At 37.5% G+C, this 15,939-nt stretch overlaps 2 protein-coding genes across 2 annotated transcripts in view; one reads left to right on the top strand and one right to left on the bottom strand.

Moving 5' to 3' along the window:
• rps16 (ribosomal protein S16) overlaps nucleotides 1–15,939 on the top strand; it is a 435,012-nt gene that overhangs the window by 66,754 nt on the left and 352,319 nt on the right. The window lies entirely within an intron of this gene.
• lemd3 (LEM domain containing 3) overlaps nucleotides 1–15,939 on the bottom strand; it is a 50,367-nt gene that overhangs the window by 8,269 nt on the left and 26,159 nt on the right. Inside the window, exons 2-9 of the mRNA XM_060839759.1 lie at nucleotides 14,342–14,373; nucleotides 13,517–13,583; nucleotides 9,419–9,495; nucleotides 7,531–7,610; nucleotides 7,272–7,417; nucleotides 4,306–4,407; nucleotides 4,019–4,121; nucleotides 3,726–3,904 (exon numbers count right to left, since the gene is read on the bottom strand). Coding sequence (XP_060695742.1) covers nucleotides 3,726–3,904; nucleotides 4,019–4,121; nucleotides 4,306–4,407; nucleotides 7,272–7,417; nucleotides 7,531–7,610; nucleotides 9,419–9,495; nucleotides 13,517–13,583; nucleotides 14,342–14,373 — 786 coding nt within the window. The remainder of the gene's footprint in view (nucleotides 1–3,725; nucleotides 3,905–4,018; nucleotides 4,122–4,305; nucleotides 4,408–7,271; nucleotides 7,418–7,530; nucleotides 7,611–9,418; nucleotides 9,496–13,516; nucleotides 13,584–14,341; nucleotides 14,374–15,939) is intronic.

Raw genomic sequence — 15,939 nt, 5'->3', positions numbered from 1 at the left:
TCTATGGTTAAGAATAGACAATTTCATGACTGTATTTCAGGAATATAACTTCTTGTTTTAGAAATGTAATTTTTTTTTAACCCAGTGCCAGAAACCCTGATTAAGCAACTTTGTTAATAGTAATCATCTAAATAGATAATTACCAGTCACAGGACAATCCAATTTTATTTAAAGAGATCAGAGATGGAGTGTGAAAGCACTAAATAAAAACGGTTATTTTTCCAGACTTTGTTAAAGAAGTGTCTACAATTGCCTTCATAACGAATTTAAATTATTCGCATAGCTCCCAGACAAAAGAAAGCTTTGAACCAATGGGTAAACTAGAGAAGTCTTAAATTAGTGATGCACTTATCATGTCAACATATTTAAAGATCAAAGTCAAACGGTTTGATTCACTATCTGGGACATGCCAGTTGGACATGTCGCAATGGGATTAGATTTCAGGAAGGTAGTCTTGTATTTTGGGTTTATTTGTGCATTTTTTCTCAGAGAAATAAATCAGCTTCAAAGATTGAGACAGCAGTGGTGCTCAGCCAGGTAGCAATCAGAACAAAGGCTTATAGAAGCCACTTGGAGTAGGATGTTCATGATTTGAAGATAGTAAGTGGGAACTGTGAATGGGAGCTATGCTTGAAAAAGTCCAAATTAATAAACAAACAAATTCAGGTATGCCTGCTAAAGCTGTGAAAGACCAGAAGTGGAATCCTCACAGAGATTCCAAGCTCAGGAAGTCTAAGTACCAGATTGCAAAACGAAGGAGAGTCAAAGTCAAGTCCTGAGAGCTATGGCACATTTGATCTGGACTGAGGAGAAATGAAAAAACCTTAAGCTCCTGTAACATACAGGAGAACATTTGGGTAAAAACAGAACAGGAAGTGGCCCATTAAGATTTCAGGGATTATGGAACGGTGTTAAATTAATACGACCTGCTTTAACATTTGCATAAGAAAAATAATGAATCCCAAATTTATAATTCTTTTAATGAACTAGGAAGTTAAATTAGTAAAAAGTGTTAATACACCTCAAGATTACACCACTTTAATGTTATAAATTAATCTACAAAAATGTATCCCATCCAGCTGGGAAGAATTATGCAAAATTAGTGATTTATATTGCCAAGGTAAAAAGCTTTCACCTAATGAATGTAAATGTACTGCCAGTGTAACTGGTCTCAAATGGAGTTCAAGATATTTGAGAACTTCCACGCCTTATTCCAGCAATAAATTTTTGGCAGAATCCTTGCACTTACAATTTCAAGATCACATCTGTCTGCAATGTCTTCCCCATCCCATTGTACATATGTCAGCTGTTTATCAAAGACTCTCATGTGATCATCATTCTACATGATAGCATTATAACCACTGTAACCAAACTTTGAAATTAAACTCCAATAGGATACCAAAGTAATGATGACTGTGCTCAAACGCAAATCTTAAAAACAAACTAAAAATGACAAAATTTTAAAATTTCAATTTGAATTGTTTCATCCTCTTACCAAAATGATGTAAGGACAGCTTGAGGGGCTCTGCAAAAACACCTTGATTTGTGTATACAAGCTATTTGGCTACAACAAGGTAGGTCTTCGACCATAAAGCTCTAAGTCTTGAAACATTAGGATTACACAGGATTTACGGCACAAAAACAGGCCAATTGAACCCACCAGTCCGTCCAATACTTATGCACATTGAAGTATTTTGTCTACCTTTTCAGCTTGGCATTTGAGTAATTATTTTGCTTGCCTTGACTTTCAGTTGAACCAGAAATAATGAACTACTAAAGTCTTTCCAGGAAGAAAACTACAACACTGCAAGAAATGAAAAAAAGAACCTAACAGGATTTAGAGTGTGTAGAGGATGCCACCTGTTCAAAGAAAAAGGAGAAAATCTGAAAGGTAGCTATATGACAAAGTGGTTCAGATTCAGTGCAGAAATACCCTTAAAGCAGCACCATAACCAGTTTTCAGGGCAGACCAAAACAAAGGTCACTCCTAGACAGTTTAATGTAAATAGTATTGTAAAATAGACCTGCCAACAAAACCATGTTGCTATCTTACCTCTAAATAATTGCAACTTGACAGATGCCAAATAACAGTCAAATGACCTTGAACATTATGAAAGATTCTCCCCTGGAAGACAACAGTAGATTGTTTCCTCCACTTATCTAACTCTAAAGCATACTCACTAACTTGTTTTGAGTCTTTCAGCCATAAGAAACAATTATGACTTCTAATTCAATGCCTCTGCTATTGGAGTGAAATTGGGTACACTGTCTTCAGCAAGTATCAATTACTGATTAAGGTTCACATTTCCCTGATGTGCCAAGTGTGAGAAATTCTCTCAGTGGTAACATGGAGATAGTGTAGATAATTCAATTTAGTAAGTTGAAGTCACATTCTACTGTTTGCAAATTTTTGAAGTTTGCTCTGATTAACAAGAGGTTTTTAACTTGGGCACTACTTGAAGGCAGCAGCAAACCAAAAACAAATGTGATGCTAGATTTAGGTTTTGGCAACAGCTCAGTCAAATCATGATTATGAAATGGGCTATTATATTTTGCACATCACTAAACAGACCAAGCCTGCTGTCAATGCACTGTCCCAACTGTAAAGAAAATTAAGTTGTTTATATTCAGTTTCTTCTGTTGTTCACAAATAGACCAAGATAAATGGCAAACAGACAAGTCAGTGGGAAAGGAGACTGAAACAGTGTGATTGAAGTTAAACCGCCGAAAGGTTGAACCTTGAATGCCTTTTTGTATTAGTTTGTTCTACCTATTTAAAATGAAGATTTTAAGCATGCCACATAATGTTTGGGCTATAAATAAGGACAAAATAAATGAAGTTTGATCTGAAAGATTACTTTTATTATTGGTGTTTTATATTTACATTGCCCTGTACCAATCAGTGCAGATCCCATTTTCAGCATGCAGTCAGTTCAGAAACAAAAATCAATCTGCATCTGAATTTTAAAAGATGAATTTATCTGATCGACATCTGTCAAGACACAGGACTTTAGGCAAAATTCAGCAATGAAACAAAAAGGGACAGGAAAATACCATTTGTAGCGGGAACAATGTAGTCTTCTGGTTGGAAGATAACAAAATGGTTCAACGGCATGGGCCTTGAGGCTTTGTAGATCACATTTATTAATGCCAATCATACTCTACATTTTTACGCGTAATTTAAGCAAGCAGGCTCACTGGTTATAAACCAAGCTAGACTTAACTCGGACAGTGTCTGAAGGGTGAAGGAAGATTTAATCTTTTCAGTTGCTAATTAATCCCAGCTAAGTGGGGAATACAAGGTTTTAAAAAAAAATGGGTTTTGCAGATTCATTTTGAGCACAACACAAAAATACGGGGTTAGTGCAGACATGTTGGATGAGCAGATAACCATTGCACCAAATATTTATTGAAGTTGATGGAATATATCCACGTGAATAGAAGAAAGTTGCCTATATCTCAGTATGTGTGAATGACGAACCTTTTATTTCAAATGGTTTGATAAAAACTGCAATTCAGTTTAAAATTGATGACTTTTAATTATTTGTGCAAAATAAAGTCTGCACAATGGGTTCTAACTATGTTAGTGGTGTAAACAAAATCATGCAATTAATTACAAACCATGCCAAGCAAACTAACGAGAATGGCACTCAAGTTGTAACCTTGCAGTCTAAAATTAGACCTGTTGCGTGTGTCAAAATATGCAATGGATGCCAAATTCATACCTTTTCCTTGCCATACTTTAGATGGCACAACTGCTATTTTATCACAAGTTGAAGACGGTTGAGTCCATCTCCAAACTAAGAAATCCCCTCCTCCTACTCTTTGGGTTTCTTTCCGAATACGGGACTCATTGGTTTCAACAAAAACAACAGCTCTCTCCCACACCTTTTTCATCTTTTTCCTGAATAATTCAAAAAAGAATTTGCTTTGTGTAAAGATGCAGCAAAAGATTATCTTCAAGAATTGTATTAGTTTAATGTTTACATTTTGATCTATATTATTAATTTTGTCTTACCTATTCTGGGGTGGTATGAGAGAATCACGTACATGGGGAATAGGCAAATAAGGCTGTAAGTCTTTATTTTCTTGGCAGGCTTCATTATGGCTTTTCAGAACATCTAACCAAAACAAAAAAGTGTCAGCCACCATTTACTTTGAAGCAATTTCAGTACAAATAACAAGCTAGAAGACGCTGATGTAAATGGAAAACTAGGCTGGAAACAGTGGCCTTCACATCAATTTTTTATTAATGCATTTCAATGCCATCAAAAATAATCAAATTGCAAAACAAGTGCTTGATACCTATGATTCTTTCCACCATGTCATACATCTGTCTTGTCTCTGCCTCTTCCTTCCGCCAACGATACTTCATGTAATGAAGCACTGCCCACACAATTCCCACACCTACAAGTATTAAAAAAAAACCAACGAATTCCAAAAAGCAGTCCAATAAAAGTAACATTTTATATTAAATTTTATATAACTATTTATCTAGCATTATAAATGGATTTATTCAAATTCAACAATTTGGAACGGTTGAGTACACTATGAATCACTTACAATTTGTATAGTATTATTAATGCAATGGACTGATCTAAGGAACTTCACAGAAGCATTTCAAAGGAGTATACCAAGCTATACCAGAGAAAACCAAAACTTTAGTCAAAGAGACTGTATTGAAGAAAAAGGCCCAGACAATTGAAGACATATTTATCAACGATGGAGCATTAACACAAGCAATGCTCAAGAGACCAGACTTTTGTACAGTGGAGGAGATTAAAGATAGGAAGGAACCCAGGCCATGGAGGAATTTGAAAACAAAGATGAGAATTTTAAAATCTCGACATTGCAAGTCATTAGCTTCTCACCCAGCAAGCTAGAATTTGAGGATCAGAGTTTTGGATGACAGGTTTATGAATGTGGGAGAACAGCAGAAATATATTGAAGAGGTCATATTTCGAGACAACAAAGACCACGAATAAGACTCAACAAATAAAAAGGAGATTGGGTGTTGTTATCGAGTTAGAAATAGATGGTTTTGATAATAGCATAATTGAGATCAGAAACTCACCTCAGGATCAAACGTGACACCAAAATTGCAAATAAACTGGTTTGTCAGATCTTGTCAAGAATGGAATTAAGTCCTTAGCTGGGGAAATGCAGCTTGGAGAGGGACTGAAAGCAATGGCCTCAGTTTTCAAAATATTTAATTGGGGGTACTTTCTGCCCATCTCTTACTGGATATCACATAAGAACTTTTATAAATTAACAAGAATATAGTCAAAAGAGAGGTGGTGGTTAGGTAGACATAGGCTCTTGTTAGTAGTATGTGAAAACCAATACGGTTTTTTGGATGCTGCTGCTGCTGTGGGGCAGAACACAGGAGAAATAGGACGGACATAGGTAGATCCTTGGTGGATGTCACAAGTTCTAAAGGAGCAGTGGGAAAAGAAACAAGTAATTCTCAGGGTTTGATTCGAGGTACAAACAGATGCAAGTGTCAGGCAATCTCATTCAGTTGGATAACAGGAAAAGGATTTTGTTAAAACAGGTCAAGAAGAATGAGGAAAGAAAGTTCACTTTTGCTAGACACAATATAATTTGAAACATTAACAAGAGCTATTTTGGTACTGTGGCAGAGGCAGCCAATTAGAGATGCAAACATGAAGCTTCAAGACAAACCAGGAATGGATTTGAAAGAAGATATGTCAAGGAGAGACGAGGTGAGTTTCATGGACTACATCAGACTGTGTTAGGCGCAGAGGAAATAATATCAAAATAGATGAACGTACATTTCAAAATGACCCTGAAATAGCATGCAAATTTTAGTAACAGCGTGATCTAATACTGGACCATCACATCCTTTCAAGCTTGCACACCTGGACATTAAAAAGGTGAGATAAGTGTCCCTTGAAACTTCAAGCAATTAAAAATAAAATACCATCTTAAGCATTAAAATTATAAAACTGCAGTCAACACCAAAAGCATGGTTCTTTTTGCCAGCTTTATGCAAGATATATTGCCTGACTTACTGCAAGTGCAATAGAGATATTTTCATTCATTTTATGGACTATCACTAGATTAACATAAAATCTGACAGAACAGAATGTAGTTTCTGCAAGACGTTATAGCAACGGTCTCTTGAAACAAAAAAAAATGGCCTTTTCAAATTCTCTAATGTTCCTATCTGAAGTTAATTTGTTAATCTAGTCCTTTGCATGGAAAATGTTATAGTAGATGAGGTGGTAAAGTATTGTTCAAAAAAAATGTGCAGTTTAACTCCATGTCCATTCGCCGCTATGGGAAATTTATACTTGTTCATTTGGGGATTAAGACAATAGGAAAAGGTTTAATCTCCATGTAATCTACCAACCTTATATTTCAGGAAAAGACACTGTGCTTACAAATATCAAAGAATAAATTCTTCTTCAACAATGGTATATTGAATAAAAATTTCCCTGCAGGCAAGTGCAAATTTTCAGGCTACAGAATTTTGACCCCAAGTTTTGATACATGAAATGAAAGTCAGGCGGCACGGTGGCTCAGTGGTTAGCACTGCTGCCTCACAGCGCCAGGGACCCAGGTTCAATTCCCGCCTCGGGCAACTGTCCGTGTGCAGTTTGCACATTCTCAGTGTCTGCGTGGGTTTCCTCCGGGTGCTCCGGTTTCCTCCCACAGTCACAAAGATGTGCAGGTTAGGTGAATTGGCCATGCTAAATTGTCCGTAGTGTTAGGTGCAGAGGTGAATTTAGGGGAATGGATCTGGGTGGGTTGCTCTTCGGAGGATCGGTGTGGACTTGTTGGGCTGAAGGGCCTGTTTCCACACTGTAGGGAATCTAATCTAAAATGCACAATCCCAGCCATTAGCTCTGAAGATGATTTTAACTCAGTAGTTTGTAATGTACAATATTGTAGAGAGACGGGAACCTTAAACATAAGAGGAGAGTCCAAAAAAGTAGACAGAAAGACATTTATGTAAATTTATTAGCATGTTTTCCAGGCCAAATTAATAACCTCTTTCTAATTATGCTCAAGTCATATGTTTAGACCAACTTTTGAAAGGACAATAGCTAATTTAAAAATACAAAGATAGCCAAATGGACTAATTATTTAGTAATGTTTGATATTATTCCTTCAAAATGCATTTGACAATCTGCCTTGATATAATTTATCCCCTTAATTTTCACACTGAAGGGAAGGCAGATAAAAAAAAATTAGCATTACGTAAAAGATATTTTACACTATTGTAAAAAAATCACAAGACTCACCCACAAGAAATATAAACATCCTGTGCAAGACAGTTAGGAATGCACGGCGAAAGCGGCAGATAAATGACATCTGTGGATGCGTGGATTCCAGATACTGTACTTCACTCACATCATTTACCTTGACATCTGAGTCACTGCCAAGCAACCTGTGTATTAAAACACACACATCCAGTTATTATAGCTCTGTTGCTCGAAAGATGTGTTTTTCAAGACGTCTTTTGGGTCCAGAATTCATTCTCAAATGACCAAACTCACTTACTTTATACCAAAATCATCTGTACTCTGTAAAATCCATTGTAGTGAACCATTAAATTTCTTTTCATGATTGGGATCAAGGACCTGTGTATAAAGTTAAAAGACTGTTTTAGATTACATAAAGCATATACACCTCAAATTCAGAAATAAACCACGCCAACCATCACATCCAGATAGTTTGTAAAGAGGTAACATATGCATTTTAATTTGTTACAGATCTAAAGAGAACATCTGATTTTTCTCTCATGCAAAGAATAATCTACAGAAAGTGGATCAAAAAGCTAACAGTTTGCTCAACTATATTGAATGGCAACTGATTTAATTGTGCAAATATTCACATATTGTACATTTCTTTGAAAGTTACTAAACATCAGTGCCAACAACCAAGTGATATTTCAGCCCTTCCCAACATTAGGTTCCACTACACCAAGTTAAAGAAATCATGATAATTAGTTCAAACAATTAAGAAAAAAAGTTGTCAACAAGGATTAATAAATAATACATAAATTTGAATTCAGAGTTTTTAACAAAGAATGATAATCTAAATGATTGACAGAAGTAGTTGTGTCGAGGGGACAAGTTCTCACACCACTTCAATCTTAATGAGTAATTCTGTTTTCATTTATCGAAGATACAAAATGATCAAATAATAAATATTTCCTGAAATTGAGTACTTTATTCTCAGAATGACAGGAAGAATTTAAGATCTTTACTACAGTAGATTTTGACAAACTGCCCTTTTCACTGTGAATTGAATGAATTTTAGGGAAAAGCTTTAACCAAAGTCCAAACCCGGTATATAACTTTGCTTCTCCAAGGTAAAATAATTTGTTAATGAGGTTGACAGCCAATCAAAATCAAATTTTAACAAGGAAAGCCAAATTACGAAGCATACGTACGTTACTTACCAAGAATGGCTAGCTATACATGGGAAAATAATCAAAAAGGTTCTAATGCACAATATTTTCATCTTGATCTTACCTGCCTACTTAAGAAATATTCTTAAATACCAACAGAATCTATAATTGTGGCGTGAAACTTATTTTCAATAGTTATTTTCAGGACACGAATCCAAATGCTTATAACTTCCACTCCTGTGCATTTATTCAGAACATTCCATAGGCAATCATTTTAATTTTATGCAGTAGTAAAATCTCCGAGCAATCATACTAGAAAATCACAGCTGTTATGCAGACAAGGGGTCCCCATTAAAATCTTCCGTGACAAATTATAGACAAGTACAGCACAGAAACAGACCCTTCAGTCTAACTCATCCATGTCGATCAGATTACCTAAATTAATCTAATCCCATTTGCCAGCAATTGGCCCACACCCCTTTAAGATCTTCATATTCACATATCCATCCAGATGCCTTTTAAATGTTGTAATGTATCAGCCTCCACCACTTCCTCTGGCAGCTCATTCCATACACACACCACCCTCTGTGAAAAAGCTGCCCTTGCGGTCCTTTTTTAAATCTTCCCCCACTGCCCACCTCCCTCCCCATGAGGGGGAAAACTTTGGCTATTTACCCTACCCACACTCCTCCTGATTGTATAAACCTCTAAAAGGTCAACCCTCATTTTCAGACATTCTAGGAAAATAAAAAGCCCCAGCCTATTCAGCCTCTCCAAAAAGGTCAACCCTCCAACCCTGGCAACAAAATTCTCAGAATTATTGTGGCCATGAGTTATGTAAAAGTCATACAACATAGATCCTACTTCATACATTTGGCAAATGCTGTTTCAGTTCTGTTCTTCCAACTACTTTGATATTTACACTTACCTCACTTACAGAAGGATGAACATTTTATAGTAGAGAACTTGCTCAACAATTCATGCAATAAAATAAAAGCTTACATGCAAGGAAAAGAAAAGCCTGAAATAACTTACAGTTACATATTCAGCAGCATCTTGGACAGGCAGACTTCTGTTTTTATAATGGACATGATCGCCACAATCGTAGTCTCCTGGGATTAGATAAAAAACACACATCAGGAATACAAGTCAGGTCAGTATAGACCTTTAAAATACTGCGAGAAATTTTGAATTAGTAAAATAAAACAAACAATAGAATGTGTTGAGCAATGACAAGATGCAATACTCATTATGCTGACACTTTCGAAAGTCACGAGTTTGCCTCAACTTTGAATTTGTCGACACTTTAAGTACATCAAAATTAAATACATAATTTTCTCTTGACGTTGTTAATTACTGCTTCATGATATTTGATATTCTTCTGTTCATCTTCATTAATTCAGGTTGATTCATTTAAACGCCAGAGTGCGCTAGTCACTTCAATTACCCCAGTAACAGTTGCCTTTCATTCTTATCTTGCACTTGGATCTATTCTTAATTAGGCAAATTAAATTTTAGTCCTGAAGAAATGTCACTGAATTCAAAACAATACCTGTTTACACTCCAGGTGCTGCCAAACCTGTTGAGTTTCTTCAGCAATTTCAGTTTTTTGTTCGTTTCAGATCTCCAGCAATGATCCCCATTCCTAGTTTTGTTATACACAAAGTCCAGTCTTCACTTTGAGAATATCTGCCTATTGTGTTGTTTGGCACCATCACTGTGCTAAATTGGACAGACTTTAAACAGATCTAGCAACTCAAGATTAAGCAACCTTAAGCCATCAACAGCAGCATTGTACTTCAGCACAATCTGCAACCTCATGGCCCTGTATATCCCCCACTCAACCATTACCATCAAGCCAGGGGATCAACCCTAGGTCAGTGGAGTGTGCAGGCCAGCCTGGCAGGTGCAGAACCAAGCATACCGAATAATGAAGTGTCTACTTGGCGAATCTACCAAACAGGACTGTTTACTTGCTAAACAGCATAAGCAGCAAGTGACAGACAGAACTAAGCATCCCACAATCAACAGATCAGATCTAAGCTCTACAGTCCTGCTACATCCAGTCATGGATCGTGATTGTCAATTAAACAACCTACTGGAAGCATCAGGTCCACAAATATTCCATTCCGCAATAATGGAACAGCCCAAAACATCAGCACAAAAATTAAGGCTGAAGTATTTGCAATTCTCTTCAGCCAGAAATGCCAAGTAGATGATCCATCTCGGCCTTGTCCAGTGGGATACAGCATCACAGTTACCACCCTTTAGCCAATATATATGATATGATTCACTCCACATGATATCAAGAAATGGTTAGAGGCACTGGATACTGCAAAGGCTATGGAGCCTGAAAACATCTCAGCAACAATTGTGCTCCAGAATTTTGTGCTCCCCTAGCCAAACTCTTCCAGTAGTTACAACACTGATAACTACCTGACAATGTGGAAAATTGCCCAGGTATGTCCTGTACATAAAAAGTAGGACAAATCCAACTGGGCTAATAGCTGCCCCATCAGTATACTCTTGATCATCAGTAAAGTGATGGAAGATGCCATTGTTTCCATGCAGCACCTGCTCAGCAATAACCTGCTTAATGATGCCCAATTTGTGTTCCACCAGGACCAGACAGCTCCTGACCTCATAATAGCCTTAGTTCAACCATGGACAAAAGATCCAAATCCCAAAGGTGAGGTGACAGTGGCAGCGCTTGACACAGTGTGGCATCAAGGAGTTCTAGAAAAACTGGAAATCGGGGCAAACTCACCACTGGTTGGACTCATACCTGATACATAGGATGGTATATGGTTGTTGGAGGTCAGTCATCTCAGTTCTGAGACATTCTGCAGGAATTCTTCAGGGGAGTATCCTAGGCCCAACAATCTTCACCTGCTTCATCAATGAGCTTCCCCCCATAAGATCAAAACTGAGCATGTTCTTCGATGAATGCACAATGTTCGGCATTATCTATAATTCCTCAGATACTGAAGCAGTCCATGCAACACAATCTGGAAAATATCCAGGTTTGGGCTGACGAGTGGCAAGTAACATTTGTGCCACACACTAAGCAATGACCTTCTCCTAATCTAAATCACTGTCCCTTGACATTCAAAAGGTATTACCATCACTGAATCCTCCATTAACAATATTCTTGGGGTTACCATTGACCAAAAACTCTCAGGACTGCCCACATGAACAATGTAGCTACATGAGCAGGTCAAAGGATAGGAATACTGTGACATGCAACTCACCTCCTGACTGCCCAAAGCCTGCTCATCATCTACAAGGGCACAAGTCAGATGTGGGATGGAATACTCCCCAATTGTCCGTACGTTGCAGCTCCAAGAGTCATGTAGTTTGACATCATCCAAGGTAAAAGCAGCCTGTTTGACTGGCACCACATCCATTCTCTCCACCACTGACGCTCAGTCACAGTAGTGTGTTATCTACAAGGTGCACTGCAGAAATTCATTCAAGTTTCTTTGACAGTACTTTCTAAACCTAGGATCACTTCCATCTTGAAGGACAAGGGCAGCAGATACTTGGGAGCCCCACCACCTGCAGGTTCCCCTCCAAGCCAGTCAACTTCATTGCTCCTTCATTGTAACGGGGTTAAAATCATGAAATTCCCTCCCCAATGGTATTGTGGGTCAATCCACAGCACATGGACTGCAGTGGTTTAAAGATAGCAGCTCACTACCAGTCAATAAATACCAGCCAGCGTTGCTTAATTCCAACAAATGAATTTTTAAAAACCCATTTAACTAAAGGTTGCGACCCAAAACTATCTACTACATTCACTGATATCATAAGCTCAATTGCATCATCTGGGTGCGAAATTTGATACTCATTTTATAATGGTATGTGGCCAAAAACGAATCAGAAATTGACCCTTGCAAAGGATTAATGTGCAAATAGACATATGAAAAACTTTTTATGGACAGACCATGGATGATCAAACCTTTGAATAACTAAACAAATGTTTATTTGAAAAGATGGAAAAATGCCCAAGGTAGGTCTATTGCAAAAAGGCAGCAGCACAAATCCAATCTGGCCAATTACTGTCCTCAATCTACTCTCAATCATTACAGCGATGGAAGGGGTTATCGAGTATTACCAAGTGGAGATTCCTTTGCAATAATCTGCTCACTGAAGCTCAGTTTGGGTTCTGCCAGGATCATTCAGTTCCTGACTTCATTACAACCTTGGTTTCAATGTGGACATAACAGCTGAATTTCAGGTACCTATGCCATCAAAAACACATCTGATTGAGTGTAGTATCAAAGAACACTAGCAAAACTGGAATCAATATACCTAGAACAAAAGATGACAGTGCGGCTTTTGGAAGTCAATTATCTCAGTAGGTACAGAACATCTCAGTGAGCGTTCCTCAGGGTAATGTCCTAAGCCCAAATATGTTCAGATGCTTCAGTGATGTTGCCTCCATTACGTCAGAGTCTAGATGCTTATTGATGATTGCATAATGCACTGCAGATCCTCTCTTTCTAACCCCTCCATCCCTTTTCTCCACACTCCCCAAACCCTGATCCCTTTCTCTGTCCTCCCCACCGTCAACCTGACATGACACTCCCTCCATCATTACATTCGAAACATCCACCCTTCAATTAGACCCGATGGTTCCAACACGCTTACCTACCTGAAATACAGCATCACGTATATTGCCACTGGGCACTCTTATCATCCCGACCTGATGTCCTAGCCTCCTCCACAGGTGACACCCTGCAAACACTTCCCATGCCCTTTCTCATCTGCCACCTCCAAACACTATTATACTAAGTATACACACTCATCCTTTGACATCAGCTATCAAAGACACTATCAGAGCCTTTAAATTTCATAATATGGCAGCCAATTACTGCAAAAAGATGGTGCGATTTGCCTTGCTCTGATGGTCTGCACTACAAGAGAAGCATCAGAATGGATGTATGATTCATCAGTTGAGGAGCCCAAGCAAAATCTCTCAGATTTATTTCAGAATTATTTAAATTATCAAGTTTCCCAGCTGGTGCTCGAATTGACGTTTGAATTAATTCCAGTGTATAATCAATATTTCAAAAGCATCACAAACACCAAGAAATCTTACACAAAAGTTCAAAAACGTAACAATCTTACCCGCTATTTTTGCTAGGTGATCATGCAGTCTATGAAGAATAATCAGAATTACTCTTTTCTCTTCAACCTAATGAAACAGTTCAGAAAATCACCTGTCATTATCTAAAGCTTGCAACCACTCCAAACTACAGCTCGTTTTGCTGTTATGCACGTTTCATTAATGTGAATTTGTTATAACACAATTGACAAATTGGGGACCATGTTTCAAAAGCACCAACTTTTATAGTGTTTATTGGTGAGAATGGGATTCCAGCCCCATTAGTTTAAATGGTGCTGCCATTACACAATTTTCTTATAAACACAGGACTGCACGAGAACTACCACGTTATAGCAGAACCGAATGTACTTTTTGAAAAAAGTGATGCAACATCATAAAGAAGCCAACTGTAAAGAATTATAGAAAAGAAACATGAAAGAGTAAAATGTGCAGGTGTACTTCTCCTTCGCACAACATTAAGTGGATTTTTTTTTCAACCTAACTAAATTAGAAGTATAGAATTTTGGAGAGGAAAAGAACACAGTGTAAATATGTTGGCAACTAAATGTGTATTATAGATTGAATTTAAGAGTCAACTCATTTGCTCGGTACTTTACGGCTGATGTTATTTTCCTTGAGAAAAAAAAACAATCGAAACAATGTCCTCAGGACCTCAAAATAATCAGGATTTAAATCTAGTCCATGCCATTTGCTGTGTTTTTCCATAGATTACAGAGACATGAGAGAAGCTGCCTCTGGAGAAGTAATGGATTTTTATTTTCACATGCACAATTTTACTTTGAAGGGAAAAATATTTCCATTGACAAACATGTGGAAGGTGCACTTACCTTATCATCTATTCCAAATGGCTGCGATTTTACTAAAAAAGAAAAAATACATTAATAGCAATAACAGCTTAAAGAAAATGCTGCTGGCTCAGGACTTGAAGCATTTTATATGGTTCTTAAACTGGACACATATGCATATGGATAAATGTGAATATTAGATGTAGTACAGCCAGCTCCCAGGGTGCATTTACATATGCTGATTTGATGTACCTCCTATTGAAACCTTTATGAAAAGTTTGATAACATCATTCACTGAAATGATATATGCGGTTTTTCTGCAATTTCCTTTGGATGGCTACCTCTCCTAGTTAACAAACTAAAATCCAAACACAAGTAACAATGATTCCATCAAATGACTATTGATCTTAATGTCAAATGTTTCAATTGAAATTCTGTTGCATCCAATGTTAATTTTGTCTACTTCTAAAGGTTTGAAAAGATTTTTGGTTGCACGATACAAAATTCCAGTCCAGTGAACAAAAGATTTCCAATGTACCTAGAAGAAAACAAATAGCTATAGGATAGTGGGAATCAACGTGCTTTCATGAAAAAGCATTCATAGAGTTCACTTGACGCCAATATACTGATTTTCACAATGATCAAATTATAACAGTGATACTTAAGAGGGAATCATGGCTTAATGCACTACAGAGTAGTGTATTGTGTTTAAATCTGTTTAGTAACACTGACAATAAGGTTAGCACAGAGTAGTAAAACAACCAATCTTAAAATTTTGTTAAAACTGTCACAGACACTAACAAGATTCATAACATAGCCATTATCACATTTATCCAACATTAACAAACTTACTGGAGTTTTTAATTTTGAAGCAACAAAGTAATGATCAAAGGATTTGTTCAGGCTGGAGAAAGGTTTCTACTAGACTGGTGGTAATCCCCAGGAGTGGGTTAGTATTGGATACCTTTATCTTTCCTATCATTTAATATATGACCTAGATTAGTGGGCGGCACGGTGGTACAGTAGTTAGCACTGCTGCCTCTCAGTGCCGGAGACCCGGATTCAATTCCCACCTCAGGCAACTGACTGTGTGGAGTTTCCTCCGGGTGCTCCGGTTTCCTCCCACAGTCCAAAGATGTGTGGGTCAGGTGAATTGGCCATGTTAAATTGCCCGTAGTGTTAGGTAGGGGGTAAATGTAGGGGTATGGGTGGGTTGCGCTTCGGCGGGTTGGTGTGGATTGTTGGGCCGAAGGGCCTGTTTCCACACTAAGTAATCTAATCTAATCTTGAAGTGCAGGGAACAATTTCAAATTCTGTGGATAATACAAAAAAGTGTTGTAAACTAAGAAAATGTAGAACTTCAAAAAGACACTTCAAAATTTGAAGTGAGCTGACAGTTAGCAAATTAAGTTCAATATGGAGAAGTGTAAGATAAAGCATTTTAGTAGCAAGAACATGGACAGACAATACAAAATAAGGGATTCTAAAGAGGATGGAGTACAGGCACCTGGGTGCATAGGTGTATAGATCATAGGCAGCAGAACAGGTTGAAAGAGCAGTTAATCAAGCATACAGTATCCTGGGCTTTATTAATAAGAGCACAGAGTACAAGTGCAAGATGGTTATGCCGAACTTCTAAA

The sequence above is a fragment of the Hemiscyllium ocellatum genome, chromosome 19 (genome assembly GCF_020745735.1).
Source record: "Hemiscyllium ocellatum isolate sHemOce1 chromosome 19, sHemOce1.pat.X.cur, whole genome shotgun sequence".
Taxonomy (NCBI): domain Eukaryota; kingdom Metazoa; phylum Chordata; class Chondrichthyes; order Orectolobiformes; family Hemiscylliidae; genus Hemiscyllium; species Hemiscyllium ocellatum.
Note: the sequence above shows the minus strand (reverse complement) of the source record. Positions and strands in the feature narration are given on the sequence as shown.